Source organism: Engystomops pustulosus, chromosome 7 (assembly GCF_040894005.1).
Source record: "Engystomops pustulosus chromosome 7, aEngPut4.maternal, whole genome shotgun sequence".
Taxonomy (NCBI): Eukaryota; Metazoa; Chordata; class Amphibia; order Anura; family Leptodactylidae; genus Engystomops; species Engystomops pustulosus.
Genome location: NC_092417.1, coordinates 26,047,185 through 26,070,646, shown reverse-complemented (window position 1 = coordinate 26,070,646; position 23,462 = coordinate 26,047,185). Strand labels below are relative to the sequence as shown.

The following is a 23,462-nucleotide window of genomic DNA, read 5'->3' as shown; positions in this document are numbered from 1 at the left end:
ACACTGTCACCTGTCCCCAGTCTCGGCAGAGTAGGGCTGATCTTTACAGAAAGATGGTGAGGGAGTACGTAGCTGACCATACCATCGTCCTAAATGATCACACAGCTCCCTACAACTACTGGGTTTCAAAGCTGGACATGTGGCACGAACTGGCGCTGTACGCCTTGGAGGTTCTTGCCTGCCCTGCCGCTAGCGTCTTGTCCGAGCGGGTTTTCAGTGCAGCTGGTGGCATCATCACCGATAAGCGTACACGCCTGTCGACTGACAGCGCTGACAGGCTGACGCTTATTAAAATGAATAAAGGCTGGATTTCTCAGAATTTCCAATCTCCACCAGGTGAAGGAAGCTCAACCTGAATAATTGATCCACTCCTCCTCCTCCTCATTTTCCTCCTTCTCCTCCTCTTTGTACAGTAAAGCAGAGGAAAATGGCTATTTTTTGACAGGGCCCACTGGCTCTTGCTATAGTACTTCATGCATTTAATTTTTCTGGAGGGCCACCTACCCGGTCCTCTGTTTGAAACAATTTTTGTGAGTGCCACATACAGGCACTCAATCTATTCCATTTTACTGGAGGGCCACCTACCTGCTCCTCTGGTTTGAAAAATGTTTGGGACTGCCACATACAGGCACTATCCAAATTAAATTGTCTCCATAGCAGCCTCCACACGTTGTCTCCATTGCTACCTCCAAAAGTCGTCCATATAGCTGCCTCCATACATCGTCCCTTTATCAAACGAGGTGTGTCAGGCAGAAATTTGGGTTGTTTTCATGGATTCCACATCAAAGTTGTTAACTTTGTCGCCACCCTGCTGTGTTATCCACAAAATATACTGGCAAACTTTTACCATTTAGGGATATTATTTCAGCGCTTCTTGCGCATCTGTTTACATTCCCCTCACCCGGCATATCCTAAACTTATAAGAACGCTACTACACTTGATCTTATACAAAAGGTTCTTAGAAGTGCTGTTTGGGGAGTAGCCTAGAGACAGGGGCTTGGATTGGCGAAAGCTCGCCTGGCAGCGGAGCGCCAGCTCCATGCGCATCATGCGCTTCTTGCGCATCTGTTTACATTCCCCTCACCCGCCATATCCCAAACTTATAAGAACGCTACTACACTTAACTTGGTGCAGGCTGGGACCGAGTCTGACCCTGGGGCTGGTCATATACTGCCGACGCAGAGAATTGCGGGGCCTACCTCGGTCCAGGTCTCAAAGGCCTACTATACCTCCTCCCACCCCTCCTCCACCTCCTCCTCCTCCGAATTACCATCCGTGGGCATGGCGCCATCAGTCGGTAGCTCTAGGCACAGCAGCAGTGCCGTCGCTAAGCGACAGCAGGCGGTGCTGAAACTGCTGAGCCTAGGCGATAAAAGGCACACCGCCCAAGAGCTATTACAGGGCATTCCACATCAAAGTTGTTAACTTTGTCGCCACCCTGCTGTGTAATCCACAAAATATACTTGCAAACTTTTACCATTTAGGGATATTATTTCAGCGCTTCTTGCGCATCTGTTTACATTCCCCTCACCCGCCATATCCTAAACTTATAAGAACGCTACTACACTTGATCTTATACAAAAGGTTCTTAGAAGTGCTGTTTGGGGAGTAGCCTAGAGACAGGGGCTTGGATTGGCGAAAGCTCGCCTGGCTGCAGAGCGCCAGCTCCATCCCAAGATCCAACTAACATAGTTGCAGCACCTTTAATCTACTACTAGTTCACTGCCTCCATAATAATAATAATAATAATAATCTTTATTTATATAGCGTCATCATATTCTGTAGCGCTTTACAAATCATAGGAAACAAATACAAATGTAATGTAACAGCACAACATTTGTATGGAACAACAGGAGTGAGGTCCCTGCTCGCCAGAGCTTACGGTTTATGAAGATGATGGGGTAACACGAGGTAAAAGAATATTTAATGGTCAAGCCATTCTTCTTAGGGAATAGAAAAAAATATAATAAATGGAATTGCTGTCGCTTGAACCACTCAGCCGTCATCTTATATACCAGGTCCAGGGTGAATGGGACTGCAGAGAAGTCTGGTGCCTGTTGGTTGCTGGATAACAGATGGGAGGACGACACAGGACGGGTTAGTAGCAGAGTTAAAACTTCATGCAGTTAATGAGTGTTATAGGCTTGCCTAAAGAAATGGGTTTTAAGAGCACGTTTGAAACTTTGGAGGTTAGGTATTAGTCTGATAGTCCGGGGCAGAGCATTCCATAGAATTGGTGCAGCTCTAGAGAAGTCTTGGAGACGCGAGTGGGAGGTCCGCACTAGGGTAGAGGTTAATCTAAGATCACTGGCGGATCTAAGAGCACAGGTTGGGCGATAGACTGAGATAAGAGAGGAGAGGTAGGGGGGTGCAGCATTATACAGAGCTTTATGGATGAGGGTTATTATTATTTTAAACTGTATTCGAAAGGAGACTGGCAGCCAGTGCAGCGACTGGCATGAACTGTAAGCATACATGGTCCCCTTATCAAACGAGCTGTGTCAGGCAGAATTTTGGGTTGTTTTCATGGCTTCCATGTTAACTTTGTCGCCACCCTGCTGTGTAATCCACAAAATATACTGGCAAACTTTTATCATGTACCGATATTATTTGAGCGCTTCTTGCTCACCTCCTTTGGTTCCTCTCTGACACCCATTGGTTTGAAGCCTGAGTCCAATTAGGGTATGTCGCCATGCCACTCTCTAGCCTGCTGCCGCTGCCTCTGCATGCCGTCCCCTATAGTGTCAGGGTCAATTATTGGACGTTTTAGATGCTATCTAGCTTCATTCTGTCACTCTGTCATGGCCATGCTGTTGCCCATAATTTTGGCATAATGGTGCGATTAGGCAGCCTCAGAGGCATCCATGCATGCTGCCCCTGCTGTTTCCTGTCCATTTCCGTGGTGTTTCCATCCTTTTCTGAGGTTCCCAGGTGTTTGGCCAAGCTTCCCTGTGCAGAGCCTTGGTCCCCTTGAAAAATGCTCGAGTCTCCCATTGACTTCAATGGGGTTCGTTATTCGAGACGAGCACTCGAGCATCGGGAAAAGTTCGTCTCGAATAACGAGTACCCGAGCATTTTAGTGTTCGCTCATCTCTAATCGGCACCCCTCCTGAAGATAGGGTGAGGGAAAATTGCAGGAGAAAGACAGCAGAAGGCAATTAAAATGGGTTAAACAACCTCAATTGGAGCTCACTCCAACTGCGGGTGTTACAGATGACACTCAATATTTTATGATTCCGCCTCAGCTCCGATGATAAGCGGAACTGTCATCAGCTCAGCAACAGATATATCTGTAACTGACCACTAATCAGTGTCACGGGTGCCCTTAAGACCCATATCCCGGGTCGCAAACACACCTGTGTGCCTCCCAGAGCCAGCCTGCATGACAACTCAACTTTTGCGGCCCCATCGGAGGTCTCCACAATGCTTGATCTCTGGCTCGTGTGGCTAAGGTGTGCATGCCGGCTCTGTAAAATTTAAAGGACCAGCACACCCATAATTGGTGCTAGCCAGCTGCTTGCCCTGATAAATTCCAGTCCCTTCCTGTGTCCCCTGCCGGATCTCTGTGCCTCTTAGCCTTAGAGAAAGTCTGATGCCCTGTGCAACTATCCTCATTTCCTGTTGTGACCACAACTCCATTCCTGACCTCGCTCCTGTGCTGCCCATCCTGACCTTCCGCTACGTCACTAGTCTTATCTTGTTCTGCCTATATCGATCTCCTGCCTGCCTGCAACCACTTACGATTCTTTCCTTAGTCTTGGCCTCCACCGCAGACAAAGGCACGTCTGTGGAACGTCCTGGTGGTACCACGCCAAAACAAGTCCAACCAGCTTTGCGTCAGGCTCTAGTGAAAACCTGGTACCACTTAGGTTCCGGTCCCAGGTGTCGGCTTACGTCATCACCCTCGGTGGTACAGAAGATCCACTGACACTGATCCGGACAATTAGTAGAACTCAGAGACTGATATATCATCACCATTTATCTCTGCAGATAGATTCCAATAGCCAATACTAGGGATATTTAATAATGCCTTTCAGCATTTGGAATAATTTCAGTATTTCATAAAACTTTATTTCACTTTATTATCTCAGCAGCGCGTGGTATTTCCCTGGGAAGGATGGAAGTATTTTCATCTTTAATTTAAAAAAAATACATAGGTTTTGTGGAGCCAGAAAATTTGTTAAGACTAGAGATGAGCGAACATACTCGTCCGAGCTTGATGCTCGTTCGAGCATTAGCGTACTCGAAACTGCTCGTTGCTCGGACGAATACTTCGCCCGCTCGAGAAAATGGCAGCTCCCGCCGTTTTGCTTTTTGGCGGCCAAAAACAGAGCCAATCACAAGCCAGGAGACTCTGCACTCCACCCAGCATGACGTGGTACCCTTACACGTCGATAGCAGTGGTTGGCTGGCCAGATCAGGTGACCCTGGGATAGACTAGCCGCTGCCCGCGCTGCTCGGATCATTCTGTGTCTGGATGCCGCTAGGGAGAGAGCTGCTGCTGGTCAGGGAAAGCGTTAGGGTGTTCTATTAGAATAGTGTTAGGCAGGAGTGATTCAACAAGAACCCAACAGCCCTTCTTAGGGCTACAATAACGTTATACTTTTTTTTTTTTTGTTTGCTTGTGGCTGGGCTTGCTGGCACTAGTAGTGCAGCTAGTACCATATTGTGAGGAATTTGCAGGGGGACTTGCTACCGTTGTGTTTAGCTCTTAGTGACACACATATCCACCTCAAACACCAAAGTGGGAAAATTTATTAGGGGTTTGATTTCAATTAGGCACAGTCTGCCATTTACTTTTTATTTTACGTTTATTTTTTTAATAACTCAGTGTCATCTCATCTGGCATAGCAGTGTGCTTTCATACTTGGCTAGAAAATAGCCATAGGAGAATCCAAACGGCTTACTTACGCCTACAGTAGCGTTATATATATTTGATTTCTGGTTGATCTGCTGGTGGCTGTCCTTGCTGCAGTGCATCTACTAGCAAATTGTGAGCAATTTGTAGTGAGACTTGCGACCGCTGTGTTTTGCGCTTAGTGACGCACATATCCATCGCAAAGACCGAAGTGGGAAAATTTATTAGGGGTTGGATTTCAATTAGGCACAGTCTGCCATTTCCTTTTTTATTTTACGTTTATTTTGTTTAATAACTCAGCGTCATCTCATCTGGCATAGTAGTGTGCTTTCATACTTGGCTAGAAAATAGCCATAGGAGAATCCAAACGGCTTACGCCTACAGTAGCGTTATATATTTGATTTCTGGTTGATCTGCTGGTGGCTGTACTTGCTGCAGTGCATCTACTAGCCAATTGTGAGCAATTTGTAGTGAGACTTGCGACCGCTGTGTTTTGCGCTTAGTGACGCACATATCCATTGCAAAGACCGAAGTGGGAAAATTTAGTAGGGGTTGGATTTCAATTAGGCACAGTCTGCCATTTGTCCTTTTTTATTTTACGTTTATTTTGTTTAATAACTCAGCGTCATCTCATCTGGCATAGTAGTGTGCTTTCATACTTGGCTAGAAAATAGCCATAGGAGAATCCAAACGGCTTACGCCTACAGTAGCGTTATATATTTGATTTCTGGTTGATCTGCTGGTGGCTGTACTTGCTGCAGTGCATCTACTAGCCAATTGTCAGCAATTTGTAGTGAGACTTGCGACCGCTGTGTTTTGCGCTTAGTGACGCACATATCCATTGCAAAGACCGAAGTGGGAAAATTTAGTAGGGGTTGGATTTCAATTAGGCACAGTCTGCCATTTGTCCTTTTTTATTTTACGTTTATTTTGTTTAATAACTCAGCGTCATCTCATCTGGCATAGTAGTGTGCTTTCATACTTGGCTAGAAAATAGCCATAGGAGAATCCAAACGGCTTACGCCTACAGTAGCGTTATATATTTGATTTCTGGTTGATCTGCTGGTGGCTGTACTTGCTGCAGTGCATCTACTAGCCAATTGTCAGCAATTTGTAGTGAGACTTGCGACCGCTGTGTTTTGCGCTTAGTGACGCACATATCCATTGCAAAGACCGAAGTGGGAAAATTTAGTAGGGGTTGGATTTCAATTAGGCACAGTCTGCCATTTGTCCTTTTTTATTTTACGTTTATTTTGTTTAATAACTCGGTGTCATCTCATCTGGCATAGTAGTGTGCTTTCATACTTGGCTAGAAAATAGCCATAGCAATAGGATAGCATTGTTTGGTTTTAAAAACTCAAAAACACAAAAAAAAAAAAACACAAAAAGAAGTTAAAAAAAAATTAAAGCTATAACTCTCATTTTAAAAATGTTTAACCCGAGTACTAGGGGTAGAGGACGAAGGCGGGGACGTGGGCGTCCAACTACTGCAGGGGTCAGAGGCCGTGGTCCTGGCCGGGGTGAGACACCACCTGCTTATGAGGGAGCAGGGGAACGCCGCAGAGCTACACTCCCTAGGTTCATGTCTGAAGTTACTGGGACTCGTGGTAGAGCACTGTTGAGGCCAGAACAGTGCGAACAGGTGATGTCGTGGATTGCTGACAATGCTTCCAGCAATTTGTCCACCAGTCAGTCTTCCACGCAGTCCACCCATGTCACCGAAATCGCCACTCCTCCAGCTCCTGCACCTCAGCCTCCTCCCCCCCAGTCTGCCCCCTCCCAGGAAAATTTGGCATTTGAACCGGCATACTCTGAGGAACTGTTTTCTGGACCCTTCCCACAGTCACAAACCACTTGTCCGGTTGCTGCTGAGCAATTTTCCGATGCCCAGGTTTTCCACCAGTCACAGTCTGTGGGTGATGATGACCTTCTTGACGTAGTGGAAGTGTGTAAAGAGGTGTCCGACGATGAGGAGACACGGTTGTCAGACAGTGGGGAAGTTGTTGTCAGGGCAGGAAGTCCGAGGGGGGAGCAGACTGAGGGATCGGAGGATGATGAGGTGACAGACCCAAGCTGGGTTGATAGGCCGGGTGAACACAGTGCTTCTGAGACGGAGGAGAGTCCTCGACCAGAACAGGTTGGAAGAGGCAGTGGTGGGGCCAGACGGAGAGGCAGGGCCAGAGCTGGTGCATCAGCGCCAAATGTGTCAACTAGTGAAGCTCCCGTGGCGAGGGCTCTTGCGGCGAGGGCTAGATCTTCAGAAGTCTGGAGGTTCTTTAAGGAAACACCGGATGACCGACGGACTGTGGTGTGCAACATTTGCCAAACCAGGCTCAGCAGGGGTTCCACCACTACTAGCTTAACTACCACCAGTATGCGCAGGCATATGAATGCTAAACACCCCACTCAGTGGCAACAAGCCCGTTCACCTCCGGCCGTGCACACCACTGCTCCTTCCCCTGTGTCAGCTGATAGTCAGCCCCCTGCCCAGGACCCTGCCACAAAAACCCCATCGTCGCCTCCACGATCCTCCACAGCATCCACCAGCGTTCAGCTCTCCATACCCCAGACGCTGGAGCGGAAACGCAAATATAGTGCAACCCACCCGCACGCCCAAGCCCTTAATGTGCACATCTCCAGATTGCTTAGCCTGGAGATGCTGCCCTATAGGCTAGTAGAGACCGAGGCCTTTCGCAACCTCATGGCGGCGGCCGCCCCTCGGTATTCGGTCCCCAGCCGCCACTACTTTTCCCGATGTGCCGTCCCAGCCCTGCACCAGCACGTGTCAGACAACATCACCCGTGCCCTGACCAACGCCGTTTCTGACAAGGTCCACCTGACCACGGACACGTGGACGAGTGCTGCCGGGCAGGGCCACTATATATTGCTGACGGCACATTGGGTTAACTTGGTGGAGGCTGGGACCGAGTCTGACCCTGGGGCTGGTCATATACTGCCGACGCCGAGGATTGCGGGGCCTACCTCGGTCCAGGTGTTTCAGGCCTACTATGCCTCCTCCTCCTCCCACCCCTCCTCCACCTCCTCCTCCGAACTACCATCCGTGGGCACGGCGCCATCAGTCGGTAGCTCTAGGCACAACAGCAGGGCCGTTGCTAAGCGACAGCAGGCGGTGCTCAAACTGCTGAGCCTAGGCGATAAAAGGCACACCGCCCAAGAGCTATTACAGGGCATCACGGCGCAGACTGATCTGTGGCTGGCACCGCTGAACCTGAAGCCAGGCATGGTTGTGTGTGACAACGGCCGTAACCTGGTGGCGGCTCTGCAACTCGGCAGACTGACACATGTGCCATGCCTGGCCCATGTGTTAAATCTGATAGTTCAGCGTTTCCTCAAGACATACCCCAATCTGTCAGATTTGCTCACGAAGGTGCGCCGCATCTGTGCGCATTTCAGGAAGTCCAGCACAGATGCTGCCACTCTCAGGGCAGCGCAGCGCCGCCTCCAACTGCCCGCTCACCGACTGTTGTGCGACGTGCCCACGAGGTGGAATTCAACACTGACCATGTTATCCAGAGTTTACCAGCAGCGCCGAGCCATTGTAGACTGCCAGATGTCAACTTCCACCAGAACTGGTAGTCAGGTCAGTCAGCTTCCTCAAGTCTACAATGAGGAGTGGACGTGGATGTCTGATATCTGTCAGGTGCTGAGTAACTTTGAGGAGTCAACACAGATGGTCAGTGGCGATGCCGCCATCATCAGCCTCACCATCCCGCTGCTTGGCCTGTTGAAAAACTCTCTGATCAGCATGAAGTCGGAAGCTTTGCGCTCGTCACAAGAGACGGGGGAAGAAGATTCCCTTGTTGATAGCCAAAGCACCCTTAGGTCTGTTTCTCAGCGCATATCGGAGGAGGTGGAGGTGGAGGAGGATGAGGAGGAAGAGGAGGAGAATGTTGGCGAGACACAAGAGGGGACCATTGTTGAGTCCTTTACTGTTCAGCGTGTATGGGCAGAAGAAGAGGAGTTGGAGGAGTTGGAGGAGGAGGAAATGGACAGTCAGGCCAGTGAGGGGAGTGAATTCTTACGCGTTGGTACTCTGGCGCATATGGCAGATTTCATGCTAGGCTGCCTATCCCGTGACCCTCGCGTTCAAAGAATTTATTCCAGCACCGATTACTGGGTGTTCACTCTCCTGGACCCACGGTACAAGCAAAATCTTTCCACTCTCATCCCTGCAGAGGAAAGGAGTGTGAGAGTGCATGAATACCAGCAGGCCCTGGTGCACAAGCTGAAACAGTATTTCCCTTCTGACAGCGCTAGCGGCAGAGTGCGTAGTTCTGCGGGACAAGTAGCGAGGGAGAGTAGGCGAGCAGGCAGCTTGTCCAGCACTGGCAAGGGTACGCTTTACAAGGCTTTTGCCAGCTTTATGTCACCCCAGCAAGACACTGTCACCTGTCCCCAGTCTCGGCAGAGTAGGGCTGATCTTTACAGAAAGATGGTGAGGGAGTACGTAGCTGACCATACCATCGTCCTAAATGATCACACAGCTCCCTACAACTACTGGGTTTCAAAGCTGGACATGTGGCACGAACTGGCGCTGTACGCCTTGGAGGTTCTTGCCTGCCCTGCCGCTAGCGTCTTGTCCGAGCGGGTTTTCAGTGCAGCTGGTGGCATCATCACCGATAAGCGTACACGCCTGTCGACTGACAGCGCTGACAGGCTGGCGCTTATTAAGATGAATAAAGCCTGGATTTCTCATAATTTCCAATCTCCACCAGGTGAAGGAAGCTCAACCTGAATAATTGATCCACTCCTCCTCATTTTCCTCCTTCTCCTCCTCTTTGTACAGTAAAGCAGAGGAAACTGGCTATTTTTTGACAGGGCCCACTGGCTCTTGCTATAGTACTTTATGCATTTAATTTTTCTGGAGGGCCACCGACCCGGTCCTCTGTTTTAAACAATTTTTGGGAGTGCCACATACAGGCACTCAATCTATTCAATTTTTCTGGAGGGCCACCGACCCGTTCCTCTGTTTTAAACAATTTTTGGGAGTGCCACATACAGGCACTCAATCTATTCTATTTTTCTGGAGGGCCACCTACCTGCTCCTCTGGTTTGAAAACTTTTTGGGACTGCCACATACAGGCACTCAATCGATTCCATTTTTCTGGAGGGCCACCTACCTGCTCCTCTGGTTTGAAAACTTTTTGGGACTGCCACATACAGGCACTCAATCTATTCTATTTTTCTGGAGGGCCACCTACCTGCTCCTCTGGTTTGAAAACTTTTTGGGACTGCCACATACAGGCACTCAATCTATTCAATTTTTCTGGAGGGCCACCTACCTGCTCCTCTGGTTTGAAAACTTTTTGGGACTGCCACATACAGGCACTCAATCTATTCTATTTTTCTGGAGGGCCACCTACCTGCTCCTCTGGTTTGAAAACTTTTTGGGACTGCCACATACAGGCACTTAATCTATTCTATTTTTCTGGAGGGCCACCTACCTGCTCCTCTGGTTTGAAAAATTTTTGGGACTGCCACATACAGGCACTATCCAAATTAAATTGTCTCCATAGCAGCCTCCACACGTTGTCTCCATTGCTACCTCCAAAAGTCGTCCATATAGCTGCCTTCATACATCGTCCCTTTATCAAACGAGGTGTGTCAGGCAGAAATTTGGGTTGTTTTCATGGATTCCACATCAAAGTTGTTAACTTTGTCGCCACCCAGCTGTGTTATCCACAAAATATACTAATAAACTTTTATCATTTACCAATATTATTTCAGCGCTTCTTGCGCATCTGTTTACATTCCCCTCACCCGCCATATCCTAAACTTATAAGAACGCTACTACACTTGATCTTATACAAAAGGTTCTTAGAAGTGCTGTTTGGGGAGTAGCCTAGAGACAGGGGCTTAGATTGGCGAAAGCTCGCCTGGCAGCGGAGCGCCAACTCCATGCCAAGATCCAACTAACATAGTTTTAACTGCAGAACCTTTAATCTACTACTAGTTCACTGTCTCCATACATGGTCCCCTTATCAAACGAGCTGTGTCAGGCAGAATTTTGGGTTGTTTTCATGGCTTCCATGTTAACTTTGTCGCCACCCTGCTGTGTAATCCACAAAATATACTGGCAAACTTTTATCATGTACCGATATTATTTGAGCGCTTCTTGCTCACCTCCTTTGGTTCCTCTCTGCCACCCATTGGTTTGAAGCCTGAGTCCATTTAGGGTATGTCGCCATGCCACTCTCTAGCCTGCTGCCGCTGCCTCTGCATGCCGTCCCCTATAGTGTCAGGGTCAATTATTGCATGTTTTAGATGCTATCTAGCTTCATTCTGTCACTCTGTCATGGCCATGCTGTTGCCCATAATTTTGGCATAATGGTGCGATTAAGCAGCCTCAGAGGCATCCATGCATGCTGCCCCTGCTGTTTCCTGTCCATTTCCGTGGTGTTTCCATCCTTTTCTGAGGTTCCCAGGTGTTTGGCCAAGCTTCCCTGTGCAGAGCCTTGGTCCCCTTGAAAAATGCTCGAGTCTCCCATTGACTTCAATGGGGTTCGTTATTCGAGACGACCACTCGAGCATCGGGAAAAGTTCGTCTCGAATAACGAGTACCCGAGCATTTTAGTGCTCGCTCATCTCTAGTTAAGACCCTTTCTACCGATCCATGGGCTTCTCCTTCTGACATTGATGATGAGGAGGGGATGACCTTGCAAACCCTGCTCAGGTCATGATTGGCATGATTATAAGAAATAGTTCCATAAATTCTGCTTGAAATTGCATCTGTGTGCAAAGACATCCAACACATAGCTAGGCATGTAGGATACCCTCGCGAAAGACCAAAGTGCAACCAGACAATATGTATTTCACCTCTAAAAAAGGGGTCTTTTCAGGGGACCCTCCACCAAATAGAATGCAGAAATATCTTGAAGACCTTAGCAATAGGGATTACTGTGGACAGGACCAGAGTAAGAGTATTGCCGCACAACCACATTATGTAATTTGTTGTCACTAACCACTAACTTACAGAATGAATTATATTCAAGACTAGAGATGAGTAGGTTGGTCGAAATTCAGGTTTGAAGGGATACTCCGCGTTTCATGACTAAATATAATTTGGTGAGTATTGTACACACAGTGCACTAGTATTGAAGTGATCAATGAGGAGTTACCTTGCAGGACATTGTAGAATGAGTTCTACCCAGTTTGATAGCTTGTGGCAAAGCTGGTAGAGGTTGCACTGTTTTCTGGACAAGTATCTGACAATATAAATTTGTTTGCCACCCACTCCAACAGCTCTGCAGACATAATTATTATTTTGAGATTATGCTGATATTAATTGATTTAATTTAACCCCTTCAAGCTCTGTGACGGATATATCAACCACAGAGCTATGAAGGGTGTATGAAGAGGGATCACGGGCTGAGCCCTCTTCATACAGAGATGGGCTTTGCTGTATATCGCAGCAAAGACCCATCGCTAACATCCGCGGTCGGTGCTTGCACCGATCACGGGCGTTAACCTGTTGTTTGCCGCCGGCAAAGTCGCCAGCGGCACATAAAATGTGGCAGCATCTTACCTCCGATCCTTGCTCCCCCGAATGTCATCAGGGGGTGGTGATCGGCTGCCATGGTAGCCACGGGTCTTGGTCAGAGCTGAGGCTGCATGGTTTCCGAGGATTCGTTACAATGAGCCAGCGACTCATTGGGGCAGATTTACTTACCCGGCCCATTCGCAATCCAGCGGCGCGTTCTCTGCACAGGATTCGGGTCCGGACGGGATTTATGAAGGTAGTTCCTCCGCCGTCCACCAGGTGGCGCTGCTGCGCTGAAAAGCATCTGAACGCGCCGGAATACACCAGCTCAGACCAAGTGAAGGTAAGCGCTTCCCAAGCGACACTTTTTAGTTTTTTAAATGCGGCGGTTTTTCCGAATACGTCGGGTTTTCGTTCGGCCATGCCCCCCCATTTCCGTCGCGCGCATGCCGGCACTGATGCGCCACAATCCGATCGCATGCGCCACAATCCCGGGGAAATTCAGGTACAATTGGCGCAAATCGGAAATATTCGGGTAACACGTCGGGAAAGTGAATCGGGCCCTTAGTAAATGACCCCCATTGTAATGAATCATGTGCAAAAATGACAAATACTGCAATACAGTAGTATTGAAGTATATGGTAGGAATGATCGGACCATCTAGGGTTAATGTACCCTAGAGGGTCTAAGAAATAGTGAAAAAAAGTGAAAAAAATTTAAAAAATTCACAAAATATTAAAAGTTCAAATCACCCTCCTTTCCTTAGAACTGATATAAAACATAATAAACAGTAAAAATCACATCAGGTATCGCTGTGTCCCAAAATGCCCGATCTATCAAAATATTAAAATGGTTACGGCCGGTGGTGACCTCCGGAACGGCAAATGGCACCCAAACGCAACTTTTACACCTTTTTACATGACATAAAAAATGTAATAAAAAGGATCAAAATGGTGAACCGTCCTCAAAATGGTAGCAATGAAAACTTCGGCTCATTTTGCAAAAAAAGACCCCTCACACAGCTCCCTACACTAAAGTATGAAAAAGTTTTTCGCGTCAGAAGTTGGAAAAAAATGTTTTTTCTTTTTTGCACATATTAGTTTAATTTTTGAAAATGCACTAAAATGCAATAAAACATGTATAAATTTGGTTTCGTACCGAACTAAAAAATAAAGTAGAGGTGTTATTTGGAGCGCAGAGTGAAAGTCGTAAAAAAGTCCACACACGTTTTTTTTTTTAATTTTTCCACATTTGGAATAACATCACAGGAAAGTAAAATTTGTTACGCACAAAATAAGCCCTCATACAGCTCTGTACACGGAAAAATGAAAAAGTTATGGATTTTTGAAGATGGAGAGCGAGAAATGAGTGAAGATACCCTGCGTCCTTAAGGGGTTAAAAATTATGGTTGAGTATATTGAAATGACACCTACTCACATTTTTTGAAACTTTACAAATTAAAGATTTGTGAAAGTACAAATTCAAAATAAACATGACCATTTTATTTACTGTATTTACTACATGCACATGAATGTTCTTTTTTAATGTGTATTAGCCATTGATTCGACAGCTAGCACAAGTCCCCATATCTTTCTATGAGCCCACACACATGACCAATAATGGGGCACATTTACTGAGGGTCCGTCGGACGCATTTCCATGGGGTTTCCCGAATTTTTCCATTTTGCGCTGAATTGCCCTGGGTTTTTGGCGCACGCGATCGGATTGTGGCGCATCAGCGCCGGCTTTTATGCGAAACAAATCGGGGACGTGGTCGTCGGACAACCCGATTGATTCGGACAAACCGCAGAATCTAAAATTTAAATTGGGTCACAAGACACGCACTTACATGCCCCGGGAAGAAGATAGTGAACTCCGGCGGACCTCAGCAGGGAAGCGACACATGCAGGAAATTGGTCACATGATCTTAGTGAATCACGGCAGCTTTGAATCCTCGTCGGACATTTGGGATCGGCGTCAACGGGAAGGGTAAGTAAATGTGCCCCCATGTCCATGACCAAATGTGTGAGCTGAGTGCCTGAGCCGCTAATTATTATTTTTGCCGAAGTTTAAATCTTTAGCAGTCTTTTATTATTGTCATTGGCACGTGAGTAGAACTCAACTGCAGAAGACACACGGGCTTTAAAAAAAATACCATGGTAAAGGCTTAGTACCATGTTGTTTTCTATCTGGTGCAGCAAACTTCACTCCCCTATGATTTTTCACTCAGGAACATAATGCAATTAGGTAAAAACTCAGATATTCTACTTTTTATTTTTTGCAACAATTTGAAATGTAATTTTGAATAATAAAAGCATTGGGGTGCATTATATATTAATGAATTCAGCCATTTATTTTAAAAGAAAAGATTAAATATCATAGTGTTGCAACTTTTTTGCTGCTTCGCAACCATTTTTTACGAAGCTAGTTCCTCTCTGCCACCTCCACAACTTTGTTTTTTTTAAATAGGGGGACTAGTAAGGGCATGTGAAGGGTAGTGTTTTCAGCCTACACAATATTTACAGTTATTTACTGTGACCGTAAGATCCTGTAACTGATAGGATCTTACAGACACTGGCTGTGGACAGTAGTCACAGCAATGATCGTCGCCCCTCCCAAAGATATTGTGGGGGGCAATTACAGGATAGAGACACCAGAAAGCAATTTAAATGAAGCAGTCTCGCTGACTTCAGCATTTAACAGGTTAAACAACCTCTATCGGAGCTCACTCTGACCACGGGTGTTACAGGTGACACCCCATATTTTACAATGCTCAGCTCAGCAACAGATATATCTTTCACTGAGCGTTATGCAGCAGAACTCAGTGACGGATATATCCGTCAATGAGAGTGAAACAGTTAAAGAGAACCTGTCACCAGTAATTTTTAGCTGCAGACAGATTCCAATTTTATTTTTTGCAACAATTTGAAATGTCATTTTGATTAATAAAAACATTGGGATACATTAATTATTAACCCCAAGGGACTCAGCCTCTTTTGACCTTAAGGACGCGGCCCCATTTTTCAAATCTGCCCTGTGTGACTATAAGTGCTTATAGCTTTGGAACGCTATGAGATATCCAGGGTATTTTGAGATTGTTTTCTCGTGACATATTGTACTTCAAATTAGTTTAAAAATTTGGATGATATCTTTTGTGTTTAGTTATGAAAAAAAACTAAATTTGGAAAAAAATTTGGAAAAAATCTTTATTTTCAAAGTTCTAAATTCTCTACTTTTGATGCAGATAGTGATGGCACCCAAATAAATTCATAACTTACATTTCCCAAGTGTCTGCTTTATGTTGGCATGGTTTTTTAAAATTCCACATATTTTACTAGAATGTTATGAGGCTAAGAATTTTGGTGCCATTTTTCAAATTTTTGGGAAAATCACCAAAACTAATATTTAGATGGACCTGCTCAACTTTTAATTGACTGTGAGAGGCCTAAATAATAGCTAGACTCATAAATTATGCCATTATGGAAACTACACACCTCAACGTATGAACAACCATTTTTAAGAAGTTTGTTAACCCTTTAGGTGTTTTATAGGGGTTAAAACAAAATGGAGGTGTGGTCTACAAATTGTAATATTTTTTGACAATAAATTCATTTTGGGTGGAAAATTAAATATTTGTAATGGATAAAATGAAAAAAGGCTCCACAAAGTTTGATACCCAATTCCTCCCGAGTACACCGATACCCTATATGTGGTGGTGACTGCTGTATGGGCGCACGGCCGGGCATAGAAGGGAAGGAGGCGCCATGCAGATCAGATTTGCTATGTCACATTGTACAGGCTATATTTTTTTTTGTTTTTTTATTGTGGACCTATAGGGGCTTATTTTTTTGCCACATGAGATGCACTTTTCTGGCACATAATTTTGGGGCATCTATAGCTAATTGGTGAGATTTTATTAACTCTTTGTTGGTGGAGGAAATGAAAATCATCAATTTTTTGGCCGTTTACCGTACCGTAAAAATAGTATATTATTTTTATTCTTGGGTCTCCACAATTATGAAAAGACCTTATTTATATAGGTTTTTTTTAAAAAAAAATTCCCATTTTACTGAATAAAAAGTAATTAGGCAAAAATGTAAATTTTAGCATCACTGACTTTCATATGCATAACTTTTTTATTTTTCGCCTCACAAATCTGATTAGGGGTTTATTTTTTGTGAGAAGGATTGTTCTTTTTGGTGGTCTTATTTTAGAGTGCGGAACTTTTTTAAATCACTTTTTAGAGCATTTTTTAAAGGGTATTAATTAAAAATCATCTTTTTTTCGGAGAGTTTTTTTAGGTTGTTTTTTACGGGGTTCAATTTGCGGGTCCAATAATTATTCTGTTTTATTATGCAGATTGTCACGGACATAGCGATACCAAATATGCGGGGGTTTTGTGTATATTATTCTAAAAACTAATTTGGAGAAAATTTAGTTCATTTTAGCATCACCATCTTTTCATATGCATAACTTTTTTATTTTTCGACTGGCAAATCTGGTTAGGTGCTTATTTTTTGCGAGAAGAGTGGTTCTTTTGAGTGGGCTTATTTTAGAGTGCGTAACATTTTTTTAATCACTTTTTAGATCATTTTTTTAAAGGTATTAATTAAAAATTATCTTTTTTCGGAACGTTTTTTGCGTTTTTACCCCCCGCGTTTACCGTGCAGGCCCGGTAATGATTCTGTTTTATTATACAGAATTATACAGATTTTACATGTTGTTACTTATACTTACTTGAACTTGAACCAGCAATGCTCTGATTGCTGGTTCAAGTCCAATACACTGCTCTACAATACTTTTACATTTTACATTTACAGGGGAGGTGCTGGGCAGCGTCCTCTCCTTTGCGCCTTCATACTCCAAATCCACCAGGTACAGGTTACTATACCCCTCTGTGCGCTCCTTGTTTATGCATCGCTGTATTCGCTACTTAATTTGTTCTTGTGATGTAATTGCACCTTTTGGCCATGCACTAAGCACTTTAAACTTGTCTATTGCCTTGTTGGCCATTGTGTGCTTGCTGCCCAGCACCTAAAATTACACTACCCTTTTGTTATGTTCTATTTTTAAAATGACTTTAATAAATTTTTGTATTTTTACTATAATTTCTGCTCGTTTCCTTTTTCTATTTGGTGTTGTCTGACTTCTGAGCATTTTTGCATTATTTGTGTCCTTCTTGTATTGCATTGCGCAAGGTTATTTATATGCAAATGGTCCATTGGCATTTATAGGTTTTGAATACTTTTACATTGTAGAGCAGTGTAAACTGTCTGAGCATGCAGAGCATGCGCAGACAGTTTACAGTCAGACCCGGAAGGGGTCTGACTGCCATGGAGACCGGGCAGCTCCGGGGCACATACTAGTCCTCGGAGCTGCCCAGAAGAGGATCGGATCCCCTGGTAAGCGGCACGCGGGATCCGATCCACAGCAGGAACACCCTTACAAGGGGTTAACACCTGCGATCGGAGTCGGCCACGATCGCGGGTGTTAGCGCAGACCATTCATGAGCCGGTCCCAGAAGCTGGACATTATACTACGTCCCGGTGCGCTTAACATGTAGACCCGGGGACATAGTATAACGTTGTGGTGTGCCTAGGGGTTAATAAAAGCAAACATTTATTTTGATAGATTACGTATCATAGTGTTGCAAATTTTTTGCCTCTGGCTACGCAACCATTTTTCATGAAGCTAGTTTTTCTCTGCCACCTTCACAGCTTTTGTTGTTTTTTTTTAAAAGGGGGACTAGTAAGGCCCCTTCTACACTCGTGAGTGTAATGCGATGAATGCTGCAAACCGGAACAGAACTCAGCATGTCAGTTCAGTTCCGGTTTGCAGCGTTCGGGCTGGGAGAAGGACATGTGAAAAGTAGTGTTTTCAGCTTCCACAATATTTATCTTTAGGAAAGTGAAATTTTAGGAAAGCCAATTTTTGTCTATGATGATTGAAATATAAGCCATCTAAAAGCTGGTTATGCATTTCAGGTTTTTTCATAAATTAGGCACATGGCTCTGTTGGAAAAGGGTTTATAAATGACAAAATTCTTGCTACTTTTCCAATGCTCTGTGATTTTTAATTTTTCTACCTATTTCTGTTCCCTATTTTGAGATGGTCTGATTCAGTAATAAAAACTAAAACGCCCTTCAAAAGGGTAAATTGTGCACAATTTTCTTCATGGCTTTCTTCATATCTTTGTTCCTTAGTGTATATATTATTGGATTTAGGGCTGGAGTTACAACAGTGAACAAAACAGCAGCTGCACGATCGTGATCTAAGGAATCTTGTGTCGATGGCCGTGAATATGTAAATATAGCTGTTCCATATAGCAAAAAGACAACTGTGAGATGAGCACTACAAGTGGAGAAGGCACGCTTTCTACCTGCTGCGGTCCGTATCTTCAGTAGAAATTTGCTGATAAATACATATGAGAGAAGAGTTAGTAGTAAAGTTGATGTTGTCAATGTTCCTGTGACCCTAGTGAGAAGTTTCAGATTGAGAGAGGTATCGGCACAGGCCAACTTGAGCATTGGTTTAATATCACAAAAAAAATGTTTCACCAGATTCGGTCCACAAAAGGGAAGCTTTGCTACCATCACTGTGTGTAACAGCGAATGGAAATATCCACTGATCCATGTGCTAAATGACAACAACCGACAAACTCTAGTATTCATGATTACCGAGTAACGTAATGGATTACCTATAGCAACATATCGATCGTAAGACATTACTGCTAAGAGCAGGACTTCTGCAGTTCCAAATAAATGGAAGAAATACATCTGGGTAATGCAACCAGCAAATGAGATGGTCTTCTTCAAAGCCAAGAAATCACCAAGCATCTTGGGGACAGTAACAGAAGAAAAGCAGACATCTATAAATGACAAATTCCACAAAAAGTAATACATAGGAGTATGGAGGGTTTTATCTATAACGGTGACCACCATGATGGAAAGGTTGCCTATCAAACAGGTTGTGTAAAATACTAAGAAAAATATGAACAGAGTGACTTCAAGCTGTGCTAGATCTGTTAAACCGAGCAAGACAAATTCAGAGATGAAAGTGTTATTTGTCATGTCCATCTCAGTATTAGTGTAGTATATGAAGCACAACAAGAAGATGCCAACGAATTCTTATTATTACCAAGAATGAGAATTTTTAATAAGATTTGCCAATTAGATAATACTTGTGTCACAGCAATAGTATATACAGGTGATACCCGACTTACATACACCTGCCGACCCCTAGGTGCAGACGGATCTCTCTACCCACCGTGACCTCCGGTGAAGATCTCTGGATGTTACTTTAGTCCTAGGCTGCAATGATCAGCTGTTTGTAATGAAGTTTTATTGATAATCCTTCTTCCCATGACAGCACAACATTTTGAAAATCCAATTGTCACAGAGGCATAAATAAAATTTTGGCAGGAGTTAAAATTACAAAATATACCACTTCCGAATTTAACTTAACTTAAGTAAAAAAGAACCTGTATTGCACAAAACCTGGGGACTGCCTGTGTTCCTCTCCAAAGATCAATACAAAGATCTTCTACAAAGATCAATATATCATTCCATAGGTTGATCTGCCAGGAAATTTCTTGTAAAGATTAAGAACTTCTAGTTACATAGTATAGGATTTGATTTAGATACGTATTTTATTTTAGAATAGATACAAAGCAATGAAATTAAAGGCCCAAAAACAAAAATTATTGAAATAAATGATCAAATAATAAATAATATTATATCTTATATAATAAATAATAAATAATAAGCAAACAAAATACAGGAAAAAAGTTTTTTTTGTCCTAACAATTCACAGAACATGTAGAGGATTTTGGAGTCTACCTACCATCATTGATTGTATGATAGCAGTCTTACAATTTTTTTAATTAATTATTGATATGTCATCATCATTTCTAAACAATGGTCAGGTCATACCAGGGAGTGAACATTTCAATGTTGTATTTTGTATTTTGTGGAAAGTCTAATTTACAAACCATTATATACCTTTGCATTTCTCCTGAGTGTAGATCTAAGGGACCTTTCACTGGAGCCGAAGACACAGTGGAATAAAAATGTATGCCGAATGGAATTATGTTATTCAAATATTAAATAATTGCTGCATCAGTAAAAAGTGATAGATATTTTTTTAAAAGCAATTTAATTCTGAGTCACAAAACTAAAAGGGTTATGGGGAGATTTATCAGAGCTTGTGCACCAATTTTCTTGCACCAATTTTCTTGCATACAAGCCTTAAATAATTCTTGCCACACAATTAGGAACTTTGACTATTTCCCCCTTATGTCTCCTCTATGCCACTTAAATGTGGATGAACATGAAGGAGTCCTTATCCGGCAGGTCCTGGAATAGAATTGCACCATGGCCCCCTGGTTGGCGTATGTATCTGAAGACTAAAGCCTGAGGCAACAGGAGGGGAAGGGATTAGTAATGTGCTTAACCTGAAGCTGAACCAAAAAGTTGTCTGGTGTCAGGTATCAAACAGTAACAACAGCCACGATCACGGTGTTCATTGTTTAAATACCACCAGTGTAATTACTTGCGGTTGCACGCTCACCTGCACTGGCCTGCCTGGTCGATGATCCTCCCCAAAGTGCTGATGTGGGGTTGTGGGTAATTTAATTGCAGCTGGTGACTTTGCCGGTGGCATTTAAAGAGTTTACTTCTATGAAAGGTGGTCAGTCATGATCACATGGCAAACCTTGCCCCCATCCCAAAATTTTAATGAAGTTCTGGGTTTGGGTCTTCTTAACACTAGCATGGATATAATCACATGCTCCAGCAGGCGCTGAATCCCCCTTAATTTTACGGTCAATCTATTTTCCAGATAAAAAGTATAAAAAAAACTAAATAATGTGGGTTAATTTATCTTGCATAGTAAAGAAACAACCACCTATAAGAAGTTTATAGGACCATAGCCATAAAATAGCAGCCAGATAAACACAGACTTACAGAATATATAAAAGATTTTAATAAAAATATAATCATAGAAATAAATATATAATAAATAAAATAGTAACCAACGATAATAATATTGGAATAATTAGCTAAAAACATCCCAAAAAATTTACACCTATAAAATTATGCCAGCTTTATATAACTACAAGTACTTCTCAATAAATTAAAATAGCAGCAAATTCACTCTGTAAATAGCCAGTTTATTTAGCAATGACCTTCTGTGGCTAATCCTCCTCGTGGAGTGTGTCATTGATTCCTTCTCGACACTTAAGTCAGCAGTTTTCCCTATGATTGTGTCAACTACTCAACCAGACTAGAGAACCTTTGAAAATGCTTAATCTGATTTTCTAAGGCTCATTTAGTAAGGGCCCGTGGAGCACATTTTCGTCAGGTTTCCCGACGATTTCCACTTTGTGCTGCATTTATCAGGATATTTTGACACACGCAATCAGATTTGGGCGCATCGGCGCTGGCTGGCACGCGACACAAATCAGGGGGTTGGCTGTCGGACAACCCAACGGATTCGGACTATGGGCAGGATTTAACATTTCAAATTGTTTCGCAAGACACGCACTTACAAGCACCGGGAAGTAGAAGGTGAACCCCGGGGGACCTCAGTGGGGAAGCGACGGATGCAGGAACTCGGGTGCACGAACTTTGTGAATCGCGCCGGACTTCATCTTCGTTGGACCATCCGGATCGGGGATCGCGACAGGGCTGGGTAAGTAAATTTGCCCAAATGACTTTTGGGGGTTTTTTTTGGCTGTAAGCCACAATCATCAACATTAACATAAATAAACACTTCAAGAAAACTTCACTCTGTAACAATTACATATAATATAGGAGTTATATTTTTGAATTGTATTACTAAAATAAAATAACTTTTTGCTAATATGCTAATTTATTGAGAAGCACATGTATATCAGAGGTATATCACTTGATGAGCAACCCATATGAAAGGCATTGGATGATAAATACCCCCTAGCCTGAATGCTCATAGTATTGCTGCCCCAATATTTTTAAAGACAGTGTAACCATTCTATGTGCCTGACCTTGGTGAATTAAAAAAAAAAAAAACTTTTACTAGTGGATGCAGCTGTTAGACACACATCTGTAGTTTGAGAATCTGCAATACAGCTAATCCAGGGCAGTTTTGCTTTTAGAATCAGTCAAAATGCTGGTGGGGTAGCTGCTCCCACTTTCCAGGCAGGGACTTACATGGTCTATGTAAAGCCAGCAGTGTCAGGTGATGGACGGATATAGCGCCATACCTGAAAGAGAAGCTCAGAGGAGTTTGGATAACAGAATCATAGCTGTTCCTGCTGTATTTTGAAAAGGTTGAGCAAACCCAGTTGGGTTGAGGTAAGGACTATGCTTGATCATAAAGATTGTGCACCTGTGTATCCCCAAGGAATTTGTAATATCTGTGCCAGCATCATCCTTTGTCTGCAGAATGCGGCTAAGAAGTCATCAATGTCTGTTTGTGTTTCCCATGTGTGAACTGGGAAATCGAGCCACTTAGCCCTGTCCTTCAAAGGGTACTGGTGTGATGGACAGGTTCTCCACTGCAGGAGGTGTTTCCAGGAGATCACTTAGATATCTGCCCACTCCCCGTGCTGGTAATAGGTTATACCTTAACTCCATTTCCATCCGTGTGTTCTACTGCTTGTGTATTCTGGTTATCAATCTTGGCTATTGTGCCCTTGGCTATCTCCTTCTGGACTGGATTCTTTACTGCATCTGATATCTTGTTGTGACCCGAACCACTTGTTATTCTTGTTTGTCTTGTTCTGTGTCTGCACAGTGGCTTAGGGAGGGATTGTCCTTGTGGTTGTCCCGTGCCACCTTTATGGTACGTGAGACAAATAGCAGGTGACAGCTTTGGAGGGCTCAGCCTAGGGCTCACTTTCCTGTCTGTTACCCGGGTCCTACTTGCCACCCTTCTAACAGAACACACATTTTTATTTTATTACTAGTGGTTGAAGGAGATAATGGGGCACATTTACTTACCCAGTCCTGTCACGATCCTGCGGTGCATTGTCTAACGAGGATTCGGGTCTGCGCTTTACTTATTGTTTGGTGTAGACACTGAATTACTATTTGTTGCCTGGTGTTAAGTCTGTATTGGTTATTGT

At 43.9% G+C, this 23,462-nt stretch overlaps 1 protein-coding gene across 1 annotated transcript; it reads right to left on the bottom strand.

Annotated features, from left to right (window-relative positions):
• Window positions 1-18,501: 18,501 nt before the first annotated feature.
• LOC140070147 (olfactory receptor 12D1-like) lies at window positions 18,502-19,434 on the bottom strand. The gene has a single exon (XM_072116482.1). The coding sequence runs from the start codon at window positions 19,432-19,434 to the stop codon at window positions 18,502-18,504; it is 933 nt and encodes a 310-aa protein (XP_071972583.1).
• Between the last annotated feature and the right edge of the window lie 4,028 nt (window positions 19,435-23,462).